General features: G+C 45.2%; 1 protein-coding gene and 1 long non-coding RNA gene across 3 annotated transcripts in view; one reads left to right on the top strand and one right to left on the bottom strand.

The window, feature by feature from the left end:
* LOC120478433 (beta/gamma crystallin domain-containing protein 3) overlaps positions 1-17997 on the top strand; it is a 45632-nt gene that overhangs the window by 26878 nt on the left and 757 nt on the right. The window contains exons 9-21 of one of the 2 annotated variants that reach the window (XM_039670328.2): positions 163-289; positions 401-436; positions 1277-1398; positions 2106-2235; positions 2470-2579; positions 3675-3801; positions 5364-5396; positions 8850-9077; positions 9169-9296; positions 9371-9494; positions 12301-12459; positions 12645-12804; positions 15772-17803. In XM_039670328.2, the coding sequence (XP_039526262.2) occupies positions 163-289; positions 401-436; positions 1277-1398; positions 2106-2235; positions 2470-2579; positions 3675-3801; positions 5364-5396; positions 8850-9077; positions 9169-9296; positions 9371-9494; positions 12301-12459; positions 12645-12804; positions 15772-15812 (1525 nt within the window). In that variant the 3' untranslated portion in view covers positions 15813-17803. Of the gene's footprint in view, positions 1-162; positions 290-400; positions 437-1276; positions 1399-2105; positions 2236-2469; positions 2580-3674; positions 3802-5363; positions 5397-8849; positions 9078-9168; positions 9297-9370; positions 9495-12300; positions 12460-12644; positions 12805-15771; positions 17804-17997 lie in introns of those variants that run through there. The other variant, XM_039670327.2, reaches the window with a different exon arrangement.
* Positions 2833-3614, bottom strand: LOC148969490 (uncharacterized). The gene is made up of 3 exons (XR_016149469.1): positions 3317-3614; positions 3054-3178; positions 2833-2897 (listed from the first exon to the last, which is right to left on the bottom strand). It is a non-coding gene; the product is annotated as an uncharacterized LOC148969490 (long non-coding RNA).

Here is a 17997-nt window from a genome sequence, read left to right on the forward strand (position 1 = left end):
GTGCTCCTCCTTCATGTGTGTGCTCCTCGTTCATGTGTGTGTGCGGTCCTCCTTCATGTGTGCGGTCCTCCTTCATGTGTGCTCCTCGTTCATGTGTGTGTGCGGTCCTCCTTCATGTGTGCGGTCCTCCTTCATGTGTGTGCTCCTCGTTCATGTGTGCAGCTGGCTGGTGTTTGATCAGCCTGGATTCAGCGGCTCATCTGCCGTTCTGGAAGCTGACGGGAGAATTACGCCGGTTCTCCAGGATTCCCTGCTGTCCCGTGTGAAGAGTCTTCGGCCAGTGGAACCGGTACATATTCACTCCCCCTACCACAGACACGCTCTCCACAGAGTGCAAACATCACGCTAGTGACACAGCAGCGAGCGCATGCTAACGTTTGCTGTGTTTCTGCTGTTTCAGGCCGGACTGCGGGTGACGAGACCTCTGGACCCGAAGGTAAGACGCACACACACAGATGCTGATGTCCTGGGGTCTCATTTATAAAGCGTGCCTACGCACAAAATGGGGCTGGAAACGTACGTACGGCAGTTTCCGTGCAAAGATTGTGATCTATAAAAAGCAAACTTGACAGGAGAATATGTGCACCTTTAAGCAAACTCTGAGCCATGCTTACACACATTCTGGAGACAAAGGGATTATTTATTTATTAGATTATTTATTTGTTTATTAAATGAGCGATTGTTTGGCTTGATAAGACCCTTATTCATCGTCTGGAATCATAATAGATTGTCTGAGAAAATAGTTCCATGCAAATAATGCATAACCATGTCTATCTGCTTCCATTAAAAATATAAATTAATTAAAAAATACTATTTGGCCAGTGGAAAAGATTGAGAAAATCTTTCTCTGAAATGTATTTTACACTATTTGGTTTATTCCTTCAAAAACAAGGCAAGGATATAAGCTACTAAAAAAAATTGTTATTTTCCTAACATCTTGTACCTTAAAATGGTATCAAGTGGATGAATAATCATATGCAAATGATATGCAGATGAGGATATGCATATTTAAACTAGGTGTTGTGAGCTCCATATATGGTTATTTCTGGGAGGAGACGCACGTGCGCACAATCTTCGACTAACTGGGATTTATAGAGGGAATTCTGCGCAGGTTCTGGCGTACGCACGGTTTTATAAATCTAAATATTTTTTGGCGTACGCCTTTTTTGGCTTTCGGGCGCACGTACACTTTTAGTAAGGATCCTACGCACAGTTTTATAAATGAGGCCCCAGGGCTGTTCTCAGATCAGCGGATGGGATTCTGTCTCCTGTGCAGGTGATGTTGTTTGAGAAGCCGCAGTTCCAGGGTCAGTGCTGGGAGCTGCTGGATCACACACCCCGTCTGAGGGACATCGAGGGACCCGCCGCCGCCTCCTCTCTACGGGTCACCGGGGGAGTGTGTGTGTCTCTGATTCTCATGAAACAAGTGATGCTGTTAATGTTTCAGATGGAAATATCTTAACTTCTGTAGTGACAACTGGCTGGAAGTGTGTGACTGTGTCTGTGTGTGTGCGTGAGTTGAGTATATGTAAGTATATGACTTTATGAGTATGTGTGTGTGAGAGAGTATGTGAGTGAATGGGTATAAGTGTGAGTGAGTGTATGAGTGTGCAAGTATATGTGTGTGTGTGTGTGTGTTTATGAGTATATGAGTGTGAGTATAAGTGTGTGTGAGTATATGAGTGTGAGTGTGTGTGTGTTTGAGTAAATGAGTGAGTGTTAGTATATGAGTGTGTGTGTGTGTGTGAGTATATGTGTGTGTAAGTAAACAGGCAAACGTTCAGTTTAAGCATGACATCGATGAGTATATGAGTGTGTGAGTGTGTGTTAAAACAGGAGTAAATTGACAGGATTAGTGTGAAGTTCTGTGTCTGGAAAATCAGAGAATTATTATATGAAACGGATGGTATTCAAACGGCACAACGTTCTGCTGAAAATCCACAATCTTTCAGCCTAGTGTGCAGTTAAATACATTAATTAATGATTTGTAACATATATAATGTAATTTAATGGAAAAATATAACAACCTGCTGTCACATCAGTCACATGAACACACTGCTGGTTAAAAAGCACTCAGTGTGTGTGTGTGTGTGTGTGTGTGTTAGATGGGTGTGCTTCTCCAGTGAAGGGTTCAGAGGTCATCAGTGTGTGCTGGAGGAGGGGGAATACAGCGACTGTACACGACTGTTCGGAGGAACTGAGCTGACGATCCAATCGCTGCGCTTCATTCAGACTGTGAGTGAATGTTTTCGTGACCTTCGACCCTCTTCATCAGGCCTGTGCTTGTGTAAATGCTTCAGACGACCATTATTTCATCAACTCGGTGATCTTGCTCAAAATCATTTTCACATTTAAGTATTATGGAGTTAAAATGAGAAAAAGTGGATGAGAAAATATAATTGAAATGCCTCAATGTGAGTGACCTTATCCGTGATCTTGTGTTTGCTAATGACTGTCACGTTCCCTCAGGACTTCCTGGAGCCAGCGGTGTGTGTGACGAGCTGTGGTGAGGAAACCGAGGTGTGTGTGGACTTGCCGGATCTGCAGGAGTCCGACAGCATCAGTGTGAAGAGCGGAGCGTGAGGAAGCTTTCAGAACCACAGTCAGAGCACAGAGAGCGAAGGCCTGCTCACACCAGATCTAGAACCATAACCCAGATCTAGAACCCTAACCCAGTCAGAGCACATTGAGCAAAGGCCTGCTTACACCAGATCTAGAACCCTAACTCTAACCCTAACCCAGTCCTGCTCACACCAGATCTAGAACCATAACCCAGATCTAGAACTCTAACCCTAACCCAGTTAGAGCACAGAGAGCGAAGGCCTGCTCACACCAGATCTAGAACCCTAACTCTAACCCTAACCCAGTCCTGCTCACACCAGATCTAGAATCCTGACCTAGATCTAGAACCCTAACCCAGTCAGAGCACAGAGAGCAAAGGCCTGCTCACACCATATCTAGAACCCTAACCCAGATCTAGAACCCTAACTCTAACCCTAACCAGTCCTGCTCACACCAGATCTAGAACCATAACCCAGATCTAGAACTTTAACCCTAACCCAGTTAGAGCACAGAGAGCGAAGGCCTGCTCACACCAGATCTAGAACCCTAACCCAGATCTAGAACCCTAACTCTAACCCTAACCCAGTCCTGCTCACACCAGATCTAGAATCCTGACCTAGATCTAGAACCCTAACCCAGTCAGAGCACAGAGAGCAAAGGCCTTCTCACACCAGATCTAGAACCCTAACGCTAACCCCAACCCAGTCCTGCTCACACCAGATCTAGAATACTGACCTAGATCTAGAACCCTAACCCTGACCCAGTTAGAGCACAGAGAGCGAAGGCCTGCTCACACCAGATCTAGAACCCTCACCCAGATCTAGAACCCTAACCCAGTCAGAGCACATTGAGCAAAGGCCTGCTTACACCAGATCTAGAACCCTAACTCTAACCCTAACCCAGTCCTGCTCACACCAGATCTAAAAGCCTAACCTATATCTAGAACCCTCACCCCAATCTAGAACCCTAACCAAGTCAGATCACAGAGAGCAAAGGCCTGCTCACGCCAGATCTAGAACCCTAATCCAGATCTAGAACCCCAACCCAGTCAGATCACATATATCTCTCTCTCTCTATATATATATATATCTGTCTGTGTGTGTGTGTGTCAGGTGGGTGGCATACAGCGGCAGGTGTTTCACTGGACACCAGTATGTTCTGGAGAAAGGCCAGTATCCCGGGCAGCTTCAGTGGGGCGACGGCCAGAGCTCAGCTCAGTCCCTGCGGGCCATTCACAGGGTGAGACACACGCACACACGCACACACACACACACACACGCACACACACACACACACACACACTCACACACACACACACACACACACACTCACACAATTTTTAATTTCAGCTTCATTAGTATGACTGTGAAACACAATGTTCCCAAAGTATCAACATATTATATATAAATAATAAAACAAACAAAACATATATGTATAGATCATGTCATATATGGTATAGAAATAAATCGCATATACATACAGTAAATAATATATAAATAAATACAGTAGTTAGAAATAAATCGCTAAATAAACACAATCTATCCTAGTAAATAAATCAATAAATTGCGCATGACTCTAGAGAGTTGTGAATAGCTAACACATATTTAGCCGCTAGTGCAGCTGTACTAGCATTTTCTCCGAGTAGGAAGGACATTGCAGTGTCGCTCGGATCAGAGAATGGTGGAATCGAGGTTTCTAATCTGGATGAAAGGTTTCTCTAATATTAGTATATTTGGGACAGAAGAGCAGAAAGTGTTCCTCGTCCTCTGTGTGCTGCAGATCACAGTGTCTACAGATCCTCACTCACTCCCGCACACACTCTCTCCCTCTCTCTCTCTCTCACACACACACACACACACACAGGGGCGGACTGGCCATCTGGAGAACCACAGAACGGCCGGTACTCCAGGACACACACGCAGTCACAGACATCCTAGTTCTGGGAGTCTCCCGCATATTGATAGCGACCCCCTGATGACCGCAAATTAGTTCAAATCTCCCGAGCGAGCCAGAGTGCACGACAGAGAGAGGGAGCGAGCGAGAGACCTTGCGTGTGTGTGCTAGTCTGCCTAATTGCCAGTGCGGACGGGATTTTATCTCTACAACTCCCGAAAAGAATTAATCAGAAATGACTTGCTAGGGATGATGTTAGCAGTTAATGATTACAGCAGTTAAAATAGCTAGACTGCAACATTTTAGCTGTAAAATGCCACATGCAGTGTAGATAATATTAAGAAATATGTTGTGCTTTTACTTTTAAAAATGTTGGTAACATTAGAGTTAATGCTTACAATCTTTGAAGATTTTGAATACAGAGGTTACATTTGTAATGGTGGAGCTTATTTTCATTTAGATGTGGTATTATTATTGTGCAATAGCTAAGATTAATTACTGGAGAAATGAATTAAAAGGCTTTAGTTGTGGCTCATGATACCATCCAAATTATAGCGAACAGCATATTATACAATCCATTCCATGCTGTCTTAAAATGAATTAAGATTATAAAGTAATACATTTATTTTAAGACAGCATGGAATGTATTGTATAATATGCTGTTCGCTATAATTTGGATGGTATAGTATCATGAGCCACAACTAAAGACACTCATGCCAGGCGGCAGGCGTTATTGTTGTCGAGTTTCTGCACGCCGATTGCTTTGGGCTGGGCCGTTTTTTAGTCCCAGTCTGTCCCTGCCCACACACACACACACACACACCTGCACATGCTTCTTCAACTCAAGAGTGTGTGTAGATACAGGCTGCATGACAGACTTTCATTGATGCATTTCATTTTCTCCACAGGAAGTGGCTTGGATCGAGGAACCACAGTTTTTGGTACGTTTGCATTTCACGTGTTGCTAACAATATTCAGAGGCTGCGTCACTCGAAACATCACCGCGTCTCACACACACAGTTTCACATAGGTTGTGAACCCTGTTTTCAGACAGTGAATATAACTTTCAAAAAAGTCCAGTATGAATGTTGCTGGCGCTCTTCTCCGCCGGCTAGAGCAGGGCTTCCCAAATTCTTCCATTGCAGGACCTCCTAGGCCAGAATAATCGATCCAGAGTAGCAGGACCTCCTAGACCAGATTAACCAATCCAGAGTAGCAGGACCTCCTAGACCAGAATAACCGATCCAGACTACCAGGACCTCCTAGACCAGAATAATCTATCCAGACTACCAGGACCTCCTAGACCAGAATAATCGATCCAGACTACCAGGACCTCCTAGACCAGAATAATCTATCCAGACTACCAGGACCTCCTAGACCAGAATAATCGATCCAGACTACCAGGACCTCCTAGACCAGAATAATCTATCCAGACTACCAGGACCTCCTAGACCAGAATAATCGATCCAGAGTACCAGGACTTCCTAGACCAGAATAATCGATCCAGCCTACCAGGACCTCTTAGACCAGAATAATCGATCCAGAGTACCAGGACCTCCTAGACCAGAATAATCGATCCAGACTACCAGGACCTCCTAGACCAGAGTAATCGATCCAGAGTACCAGGACCTCCTAGACCAGAACAATCTATCCAGACTACCAGGACCTCCTAGACCAGAATAATCGATCCAGAGTAGCAGGACCTCCTAGACCAGAATAATCGATCCAGAGTAGCAGGACCTCCTAGACCAGAATAATCAATCCAGCACACCCAATGGTTTTAGACTGCACATCAACTGATTTACATGGACATGGCAGAACAAATTTAAAGAAATGAAAAAGTAGTCTTCTGTAAGCTTAATCTTAACCAAAAGTTCAGAAAAAATCTGAATATAAAAAAATAAACTGTTATTTTATTTGATAGTAGGCCTAGAACTGTAAAATTTCAATACTAATATTTATGACGCCAGCAATCAGCTTAGCTCACAATGCTTTTGGGAATCACAGCTCAGATTTAAATCAGCCGTTCGTTAATAGTGCGCTAAATGAACCTGAGCACTCTGAGACGCTGAATATTATCACAAGAAGTCGCACGCTCGCTTCATGAAACACAATGTGGACAGATTTATCGAATTAAATCGCAGCCTTTGCGATTCGAAAATCGCACTGACTAAACAATATAGCGATTTCTATTTAATGTTAGTACATCGTGCAACGCTAGACTGTGTGTGTGTGTGTGTGTGTGTGTGTGTCATGCACTGAAATTTAAGTTTAGCTGCAGGCAACTCTGTGACCCACAGTTTGACACTGCTGGGCTAGACCGCTTTGTTTAACAAAGCTCGGTTCAACCTTCGCGGACGCAAGAGGAGGCAGCCTCTGAATTGGGACTCAGTTAATGAGCTAACGTGTCTGTCTCTGAGCGCAGCGTTTCTCTCTGAGCGCAGCTAACGCGTTTCTCTCTGAGCGCATGAGCGCAGCTAACGTGTTTCTCTCTGAGCGCAGCTAACGTGTTTCTCTCTGAGCGCAGCTAACGTGTTTCTCTCTGAGCGCAGCTAACGTGTTTCTCTCTGAGCGCAGCTAACGTGTTTCTCTGAGCGCAGCTAACGTGTTTCTCTGAGCGCAGCTAACGTGTTTCTCTCTGAGCGCAGCTAACGTGTTTCTCTCTGAGCGCAGCTAACGTGTTTCTCTGAGCGCAGCTAACGTGTTTCTCTCTGAGCGCAGCTAACGTGTTTCTCTGAGCGCAGCTAACGTGTTTCTCTCTGAGCGCAGCTAACGTGTTTCTCTCTGAGCGCAGCTAACGTGTTTCTCTGAGCGCAGCTAACGTGTTTCTCTCTGAGCGCAGCTAACGTGTTTCTCTGAGCGCAGCTAACGCGTTTCTCTGAGCGCAGCTAACGTGTTTCTCTCTGAGCGCAGCTAACGTGTTTCTCTGAGCGCAGCTAACGCGTTTCTCTGAGCGCAGCTAACGTGTTTCTCTCTGAGCGCAGCTAACATGTTTCTCTCTGAGCGCAGCTAACGTGTTTCTCTCTGAGCGCAGCTAACGTGTTTCTCTCTGAGCGCAGCTAACGTGTTTCTCTGAGCGCAGCTAACGTGTTTCTCTCTGAGCGCAGCTAACGTGTTTCTCTGAGCGCAGCTAACGCGTTTCTCTCTGAGCGCAGCTAACGTGTTTCTCTCTTAGCGCAGCTAACGTGTTTCTCTCTGAGCGCAGCTAACGTGTTTCTCTGAGCGCAGCTAACGTGTTTCTCTCTGAGCGCAGCTAACGTGTTTCTCTGAGCGCAGCTAACGTGTTTCTCTCTGAGCGCAGCTAACGTGTTTCTCTCTGAGCGCAGCTAACGTGTTTCTCTGAGCGCAGCTAACGTGTTTCTCTCTGAGCGCAGCTAACGTGTTTCTCTGAGCGCAGCTAACGTGTTTCTCTGAGCGCAGCTAACGTGTTTCTCTCTGAGCGCAGCTAACGTGTTTCTCTGAGCGCAGCTAACGTGTTTCTCTCTGAGCGCAGCTAACGTGTTTCTCTCTGAGCGCAGCTAACGTGTTTCTCTCTGAGCGCAGCTAACGTGTTTCTCTGAGCGCAGCTAACGTGTTTCTCTCTGAGCGCAGCTAACGTGTTTCTCTCTGAGCGCAGCTAACGTGTTTCTCTCTGAGCGCAGCTAACGTGTTTCTCTCTGAGCGCAGCTAACGTGTTTCTCTCTGAGCGCAGCTAACGTGTTTCTCTGAGTGCAGCTAACGTGTTTCTCTCTGAGCGCAGCTAACGTGTTTCTCTGAGCGCAGCTAACGTGTTTCTCTCTGAGCGCAGCTAACGTGTTTCTCTCTGAGCGCAGCTAACGTGTTTCTCTCTGAGCGCAGCTAACGTGTTTCTCTGAGCGCAGCTAACGTGTTTCTCTCTGAGCGCAGCTAACGTGTTTCTCTCTGAGCGCAGCTAACGTGTTTCTCTGAGCGCAGCTAACGTGTTTCTCTCTGAGCGCAGCTAACGTGTTTCTCTGAGCGCAGCTAACGTGTTTCTCTCTGAGCGCAGCTAACGTGTTTCTCTCTGAGCGCAGCTAACGTGTTTCTCTCTGAGCGCAGCTAACGTGTTTCTCTGAGCGCAGCTAACGTGTTTCTCTCTGAGCGCAGCTAACGTGTTTCTCTGAGCGCAGCTAACGTGTTTCTCTCTGAGCGCAGCTAACGTGTTTCTCTCTGAGCGCAGCTAACGTGTTTCTCTGAGCGCAGCTAACGTGTTTCTCTGAGCGCAGCTAACGTGTTTCTCTCTGAGCGCAGCTAACGTGTTTCTCTCTGAGCGCAGCTAACGTGTTTCTCTGAGCGCAGCTAACGTGTTTCTCTCTGAGCGCAGCTAACGTGTTTCTCTCTGAGCGCAGCTAACGTGTTTCTCTGAGCGCAGCTAACGTGTTTCTCTCTGAGCACAGCTACGAGCCTACAGCCAGACGCGGTACAGCGGAGAGAGCCGCGAGTTTGAGAGTGACTGTGGCGTAACAGGTCTCGCGTCCTTCAGGGTGATCCGAGGAAACTGGCTGCTGTTCGATGAGGAGGGATTTTCTGGGAACCAGTATATCCTGGGGGAGGGTCTTTACCCTGACCTCACTTCCTGTGGCTGTTTATCGAGCGCCATCAAGTCTTTAAAGCCTATTCCATACGTGAGTCGATGACAGCAAACATCACCACATTACAGTAGACACAAGAAATAAACACGCTTCCCGTGACACTCGTATGTGTTTCTTGGCTCAGAGTTTCACGGAGCCGTCGGCGAGTTTGTTTTCTCTCAGCGGTTTCGAGGGCCTTGAAGAAACGTGTTTCTCAGACGTGGAGAGCATGAGCCACTTCTTCAGCCAGTCCGTGAGGGTCACCAGCGGCCTGTAAGAGCTCCTTCACGACTCGCTGTTCCTGTTAATAACGCTCAGTCAGGGTGACGAACGCTGTCGTCTCACAGGTGGGTCGCGTATGAATACGCTCGTTTTAAGGGCCGCCAGACGCTCCTGCAGCCTGGAGAATATCCGGCGTGGGGGGCCCGGAGCGGCTGGGAGACCATCGGGTCGCTGAAGCCTCTCAAACAGGTCCGTTCAAAACATTATCACCACTGACTAATCGTGAAAAATCACAATTGCAGGTTCTGTATGGATCTGAGTGTACAGTAAATTTACACCGATTGGCCACTGCATTAACGTCTGTGATTGGTTACGAAGGCGCTCACAAACACTCATCATAACTAACAGTGTAAAAGCATGACTGTAAATGACTGACTGATTTAGCAGTATACACACATTCTGTTATTAGAACGGGAGTTTTTCAGAGATGGCAGAGCTCAGCTGAACTGGAGTGATGCTGGGCGATAGGACAAAAACAACATGTGATCGCATCAGTTTTTGTTCATACAGGCTTTAAGTATAGCCAAAGGAATTTCCTTATTTGAAACATAAAGCCTTAGAGAAAAATGAATGACAGATTATTTAAACCAAAGTAAGTGTGATCGATATGACCAAAACCTTATTTTTAATAGCAAACGTAATATAATATAAAGGTAAAATAATGATAAAGTGAAATAAGAACAAAGATGCAAATGACAAACAATAGGACTGTATACAATATTATGGCTCGTTTCCACTGAGGGGTACGGTACGGGTCGGGTCGGGTACACCGTGATCAGGCTTGCGTTTCCACCGCCAACAGTACCCTTACTTGATAGGCGTGGTATGCTGGAAAGAAGCGATCGACGTCATTTTCGCGCAAAGAAAGCGACATAGTAAACAACAATGGATGACAGACAGCAGATCTTGTTCTTGCTTCTCGGCATGTTTGTCACTAGAAACAAGCGCTGGCATTAGGCGTTTCCAAGAAGCCAACGCAAAGTCCGACTCAGCAGAATGATGATCCCGAGGACGCGAGTCCAGTAATTCTGCTAATGGAATAGCGCGTTCTTGAACACGGCTCTGCTCGCTCTGGTTATCTCTGTATGTTCATTTTAGGCAACAATAAAACGAAATATGTTATTAAACACCACTCTGCTTCTTTTCGATTTCATTTCAATACATTTAAAACATTCTAAAGCACATAAATGTGGTTCAGGCAACACAAAGCCTATTGATTATCACTGCATGTAACGTTATATTTATAACAAAACTAAATATAAAACAACCCTGCCTCTTTTCGTTTAAATTTAAAAATATTAAACATATTCCAGGCAATATGTAATGTAATGTATTGCATATCGCATTGGTACAGATGTTGCAATAAACAACATTACAGATGATAATGAAATTAAAAAAAAATGACAAAACTATCTCTTTTTGTTGAATTTCAGTTTAATCAATAATAGTCATTATAAAAGTATAAGTAAAATGTACAAAATACAGTAAAGTTTAAATAATATCAAGAAACAATGAATTCAGTCAGTCAAATAGGCTACAAATTCAGCGCTCAAAGATATGAAACTTCACGTAGCCTTCTGCCAAAACTATTGGCCAGGAAACAAATTATAGATTCACGAGACCAAAGATCACCTGTTAGGTTTATACAAGACGAACTACATCTCATGTTTAACCACTACAGAGACATCCGAGTCAGCGGCAAACATCAGAACGACTAGCCGAGGAAAGGCTGTTCCCGGCGGGGGACACGAGCGCGAGCGTCCGGTGATCGATTGGAATGGATCTCAGTCAAATTATCAAAAATCTATAAATAAACCACAGATTTGATCTCTAAAAAACTACTTTCTCGCCTGAAAAAGTCTTAAAACTACATTTCGTGACACAATAACAGTAGCACGCGCGAGTGCCGATACTCTGTCCACCAATCAGCGTTCTGCAGTGAGTCTAGCTCCACCTTTTAGTACCGTATCTCTGTGCTAGGAACCCCAGCGGAAGGGTACCCCAATAGTGGTACGGTACGGTTCGGCTTTTTGGTACCATTCACAACTTTTGACAGTGGAAACGCAAATAATTGCGTACCGAACCGAACTGTACTGTACCGTAGCGCTCAGTGGAAACGAGCCATTAGAACGATACAAATGAAACAACATGCTCTACATTTCTCAGGTACAGTAGGTCTATTGAACAGTAGCTGCCAAGTCAGAAATTGAATAATCACATGTAAAAATAAAACTCTGCTGGCTTTCTGTATGTACGTTGTGTCGTCTGCTGCTGAGAGGAATGTGACGTTGGACACTGATTTGATTTACTGATGGCTTATTCAGCAACACTTCTCAGATTGGATTGATGCAGTTCACGGCACTTACAGGGTGAGTTCAGCCAAACATGAAAACTCCCTCGTGTTGCTCCAACCCCGCAAGACTTTTGTTCATCTTTGGAACACAAATGAAGATATCTGATGAGATCGGAGAGCTGGATCACTCCTGCATGGGCTTCAAGGGGATTTCATCCTGCCGGCCCAGATACGTTAGTAAAGAGATCTCTCAGAGTATCTTCATTTGAGTTCTGTTAGGACATCATGAGGGAGAGGAAACATTTGGGTGAACTAACCCTTCTAAATACCAATATCAATTGTTGGAATGAATAAAAGTAACGTGCAAATAGGATTTGTCGTAAACAGCATTATTTTATGGAGTGTGTGTGTCCTTATTATGCATGTGATTGTAGTGTGTGTTTGCTTTACTCAGTGTGCTAGACGTGTAGTTGTGTGTCCTAACCCTGCTCCTTGAGGCACACCAACAGTGCACTTACTGACCCGTATATCTGCTCTTGCAGTCTGGACTAGCTGAGGAGTGGATTCAGGTGTGGTCGAGTAGAGTTGGAAGAGTTGGATAATGTGTAGTGTTGCTGTGCCTCCATGGACAGGGTTGGGAAACACGACTAAAGCACCGAAGGCGAGTGTGTGTGTGTTCATGTGTGTGTTGGTCCTCCTCAGCCGAAAGTGTTGCTCCATGTGCGGAGTCGAGCTCTGGCTGCAGTTCTGACCAGCGAGAGCAGAGACGGCTCGTTCCCCGCCAAACTCTCCCTGTGTCCCGCCGACCGCTCTCTGGACACACAGCGCTGGACCTTCACCGGCGGCCTCCTCAAGAACACGGTCAGTCCAACACACACACACACACGTTCAGGGAATATTCTTCTGTCAGTCTCACACACACACACACACACACACACAACGACTGATTCACTGCGAACCGTCAGCGGAGAGTCCTGCTTTTGACACGCAGCATCACATGACAGTCAGACTCGTTTCTGAGTGCGTGTGTGTGTGTGTGCGTGCAGGCGCTGCGCGGCTGTCTGTGTGTGATCGGGGCCAAGGCCTGCGCCGGAGCCAGAGTGGCATTATGGGAAGAACATGGGCGAGTGAACCAGCGCTGGAGTCTCAGCGAGGACGGGAGAATCTGCTCACATCTAAACCACAGCCTGGTGTTAGACCTCAGAGGTGTGTGTGTGTGTGTGTTAGACCTCAGAGGTGTGTGTGTGTGTGTGTGTGTGGTGTTAGACCTCAGAGGTGTGTGTGTGTGTGTGTGTGTGTGTTAGACCTCAGAGGTGTGTGTGTGTGTGTGTGTGTGTGTGTGTTAGACCTCAGAGGTGTGTGTGTGTGTGTGTGTTAGACCTCAGAGGTGTGTGTGTGTGTGTGTGTGTGGTGTTAGACCTCAGAGGTGTGTGTGTGTGTGTGTGTGTGTGGTGTTAGACCTCAGAGGTGTGTGTGTGTGTGTGTGTGTGGTGTTAGACCTCAGAGGTGTGTGTGTGTGTGTGTGTGTGTGTTAGACCTCAGAGGTGTGTGTGTGTGTGTGTGTGTGTGTTAGACCTCAGAGGTGTGTGTGTGTGTGTGTGTGTGTGTGTTAGACCTCAGAGGTGTGTGTGTGTGTGTGTGTGTGTGTGTGTGTGTGGTGTTAGACCTCAGAGGTGTGTGTGTGTGTGTGTGTTAGACCTCAGAGGTGTGTGTGTGTGTGTGTGTGTGTGTTAGACCTCAGAGGTGTGTGTGTGTGTGTGTGTGTGTGTTAGACCTCAGAGGTGTGTGTGTGTGTGTGTGTGTGTGTGTGTTAGACCTCAGAGGTGTGTGTGTGTGTGTGTGTGTGTGTGTTAGACCTCAGAGGTGTGTGTGTGTGTGTGTGTGTGTGTGTGTGTGTGTGTGTGTGTGGTGTTAGACCTCAGAGGTGTGTGTGTGTGTGTGTGTGTGTGTTAGACCTCAGAGGTGTGTGTGTGTGTGTGTGTTAGACCTCAGAGGTGTGTGTGTGTGTGTGTGTGTTAGACCTCAGAGGTGTGTGTGTGTGTGTGTGTGTTAGACCTCAGAGGTGTGTGTGTGTGTGTGTGTGTGTGTGTTAGACCTCAGAGGTGTGTGTGTGTGTGTGTGTGTTAGACCTCAGAAGTGTGTGTGTGTGTGTGTGTGTGTGTGTTAGACCTCAGAGGTGTGTGTGTGTGTGTGTGTTAGAACTCAGAGGTGTGTGTGTGTGTGTGTGTGTGTTTCTGTTTCTATTACACTAGCCGCGTGTCCACTGTGAGGTCAGGGTCAACAGCGAGCCGGGCCGGGCTGAGCCACTGTCCTCGGGCCTCGAGCACTGGGCTTGTGTTTCCACTGTCGGGCCAGTATCCCCGCAGCTGCCATAAACCCCGCCCCTAACACGCCTTCCTGGATCGAACGTCGTACAACCCCACCCATTTCAGCCGGGAATTATGAAGGTCATTCAGGCAGCTTGCTAAAATCACACGACGATCGAGATGGAGATTTGCTTGGTGGAAGATGTTAGCCTGGCATGTCAGACCTACATCAAGACGTCAGGTCTGGAAACTCTTCATTGACGGGGCTCAATCCGAGGGGCGGGATAAACGGTTGTCTTTCAAATTCTCTCTGCACGCAATTGGATAGCGCTACAGCCAATCAGAGCAACGAAGAAGGTGACGTACTCAGCGGAGCAAGTTGATATATTAAACTTTTACCGCATCCAGTCCCGCTGTCAACATTGAGCATTGAAAATAAGAGAGATTTCCCAGAATCCATCCCCAAAATAAGGGATTTTTTTGTTTTTTATACGACCCACAAACTTTAAAAATAAAACACTAATCATTAAAAGTCAAACGAGTTTATAACTAGCCTACATATGTGTGAGAGAGAAAGAGACAGTATGTCATTAAAAAAATAATATAGAGAATGTTTAAATACTAATATCAGCTTACGAGGGAAACGGAGGCGGAGGAGTGGTGCTTCGGGTGCTGGAGATGATTCGGGAGAGGTCCGTGCACCAATCAGAGCGCCGCTAACACGGAGTAAAGCCTTTATACTCCACGACACAGCACGAGCGCAGCATGACAAGTAAATTGTTTCGCCACAGCTGTTTTGTAACAGCGCGCGCGGCCGCATCCGAGGATGAACGACTTCAAACCGAATATGTCCGAGCTGGCTCTGACCGGCTCAACTCTGTCGTCATTATGTTAAGCCCGCCCGCCGACTCTATACACGATGTGATTGGCCCTTCCAGAGTTGAGTTTTTCCAGCTCAAACGTCTATGGAGAGTTGCTAGACCACACTTTGCTGCAAAATAATTTTTGCTGCCGCTAGGGTGCGTCTAGATTTCTAGGCTAGGAAGATGTGGCAGCAAAGCCAAGATAAGAAGATGGAGGTTCAGCGGCGACAACGGCGAAAGCTTATTTTGGCTGCAAGAGAGCGGCCCAACGTCGTGCGATTCGGTTACAGCGAATGCAGAGTCACCAGCAATGGATGCAAACGGTAAATGTCTTATTTTATAGTATAGCTCATTCGTATCTCGTGTTGTCGATGTGAGCATAACTTCAAATCAAATTGCACGGGGTTGTTTTTATGAACGTTTCACTAACTTTACTATCTGCTGAAAAGACAAATATTTTGCTAACTTATCATATCTTGATTGCTAATATCATTAAGTTAGGTGTTAATGTTAAACTGCTGTTTTTTATTGCTGTTAAGTTAGTTGAACTGTTTTGTAAATGATGTTTTGAAATTACAATATGATCTAGAAGAGCCATTTTTAAAGAAATTAAAGAAAGAAAAATACAATAATTTATACCCATGATTATGAATATATGCATTTACATTTCGCATAATTAGGGAAGTAATGTTTACAGTACCACTTTGCAAGAAAGTAAAGTATGCGATGTTGGCCTATGGGTTAACAGGGATGAAAATTAGCAATACATTTGTTACTCTATTTGTTAATCTTTGATAATGCTAGATTAAAAAAAAAAACAGCTGTTGGTTTGTCAGTTTGTTCACAGTGCGTTAACTGATTGTAACAATTAAAACATTGGAGTGTGATGTATTAATAAATGGGTTAGCAAATACATTTGTAAATGCTGTAGAAGTGCCTTTCATTATCAGATCTGTAACATAATTATGTAATTAATGTTTGCATTTCATTTTATTATTTCTCAGATGATGCATCAGTACTACACCAATATAATGCGGACCACTGAGGTGTGGGCCTATCAGCCAACGAGTGACTGCTGGGAGATTCGCAGATGAGCAGTGGCTGGGCGACTTCATCTTTTCCAGAGAAACATTCACATACATTTGTCCAACTCTGAAGCCTGCACTACAGCGACAAGATACAAGTGATCGATTATGCATTCCTCTGGACAAACGGGCAGAGTACAGGACAGTAGCCAACTGTTTGCTGTCAGTCGGACTTCTGTTTGCCGCTGCTGTGTGCGTGACTTTTGTAAGGCTGGAATTGCTATACTTCGGCAATCACAGTTCATCAAAACACCAGACCAGGACAAACTATCTGAGATGGCTTTGTACTTGGAAGAGAGCTGTGGGATTCCAGTGTGTGGGTGCTCACATCCCTATATTGAAACCTCCTCCACAATACCAATCAGATCTCCACAACAGAAAAGCTTGGCACTCCATAATTGTACAAGCAACTGTGGATGGCAAAGGGATGTTCTGGGACCTGAATGTTGGACGGCCGGGGAGAGAGATCACGGCGCTGGTGTCCTCAGAACGTCACGTCCATGGGCTTGGGTCACGGACCGTAATGGTTTTTCTGGCAGAGTGAAAAACATACGTGAAACTGATGTTGGATACTTCATTCTTGGTGATTCTGCTTACCCGTTGCAGAAATGGTTGCTAAAACAATTGCTGCGTCCCAATTCGCATACTATCCGTCCTAAATAGTATTCGAAAATAGAATTAGTGCGTCCCAAACCGTAGTATGTTGAAATGAGTGTTTCAAAGATACCCGGATGGTCTACTATATCCGGTCAGAATCCGAAGTGTAGATCGATGCACTCTAACGGCTGATATTGCCCACAAACCATTGCGCTTTGGACGAGGATTCGGTTAGAACTACAAACACGAGTAAAGAGTGTTCAAAAACTACAGACACGTAGTCGATACGGAGGACGTGCGAGTCCCGCGGTTGTGTAGAGAGGTTTAGATAAAGAGCTTTGAGTGATTCATTATCAGTATCTAACCTGACGAAAATGAATTTATTCAATGTTCTCCACATTATATTGCATTTGCAGCAGCATTGTGAACTTTTATAAAGACACGTTTAGCCATTACGTTTTAAATGAATCATTATATTCAATTTGCAAACACGAGGAGAGCATGAAAGACCCACAACTGGCATATCTAATAAAATTAGATAGAATGGAGGATTTTAACTGTGACGAGATGATTGACAGGGCAGTTTACGGTGACAGGATGATTGACAGGGCAGTTTACGGTGACAGGATGATTGACAGGGCAGTTTACGGTGACAGTATGATTGACAGGGCAGTTTACGGTGACAGGATGATTGACAGGGCAGTTTACGGTGACAGGATGATTGACAGGGCAGTTTACGGTGACAGTATGATTGACAGGGCAGTTTACGGTGACAGGATGATTGACAGGGCAGTTTACGGTGACAGGATGATTGACAGGGCAGTTTACAGCACGTGACAGAGCCGTCCGTTAAAGATGACGTGATACGTCCCAAAGCTTGCCTACTCTTTTGCTACACACTCAAAAGTATGTACTTTTTCCTCACAAAAAGACTACATACTTTTAGGGTGTAGTATAAGTAAGTGAATTGGGACGCAGCACATATCCTGATACCGGCAGGCTTACAGAGGCCCAAGAACTATACAACATGCCAACAAGTCGAGCCCGTTGTGTGGTTGAACATGCGTTTGGGAGGTTGAAAGGAAGGTGGAAGTGTCTCAGTAAGAGAAATGACTGAAAATGTAAAATGTTGTTGTTGATATGGTTGAGACGTGCTGTACAGTGCACAACTTGTGTGAATTGTACATGGACAGATTTAAGCCAGAGTGGTGTGAATGTGATAAAGATGTTGGTGATGAGCGTTCAGATGCAAGAAGTGCTCTGCAACAGTTGTTCATGCAGCAGCAACAATTGTAAGTTGTTGTTATATTGTGTTTTTTACAAATTAAATATGTGAATTGAAGATTTGACATAACCCTGTTTTGTGACTTACAATTCTTTATCCTAAATGCTACATGGTTACATCAGACAATATCAGATCAATAGGCTATTTAAGCATACTGCAAAAGTGTTTTAATAACATACAATTTAACAATCTTCTCACTATTTTTAAATAAAAGCAAACATACTCATAACTGCAATTTAAAAAAACAGAGCAAAAGAGCAAAG

This window comes from Pimephales promelas, chromosome 23, assembly GCF_988280905.1.
Source record: "Pimephales promelas chromosome 23, fPimPro1.hap1.1, whole genome shotgun sequence".
In the NCBI taxonomy this organism is placed as follows: Eukaryota; Metazoa; Chordata; class Actinopteri; order Cypriniformes; family Leuciscidae; genus Pimephales; species Pimephales promelas.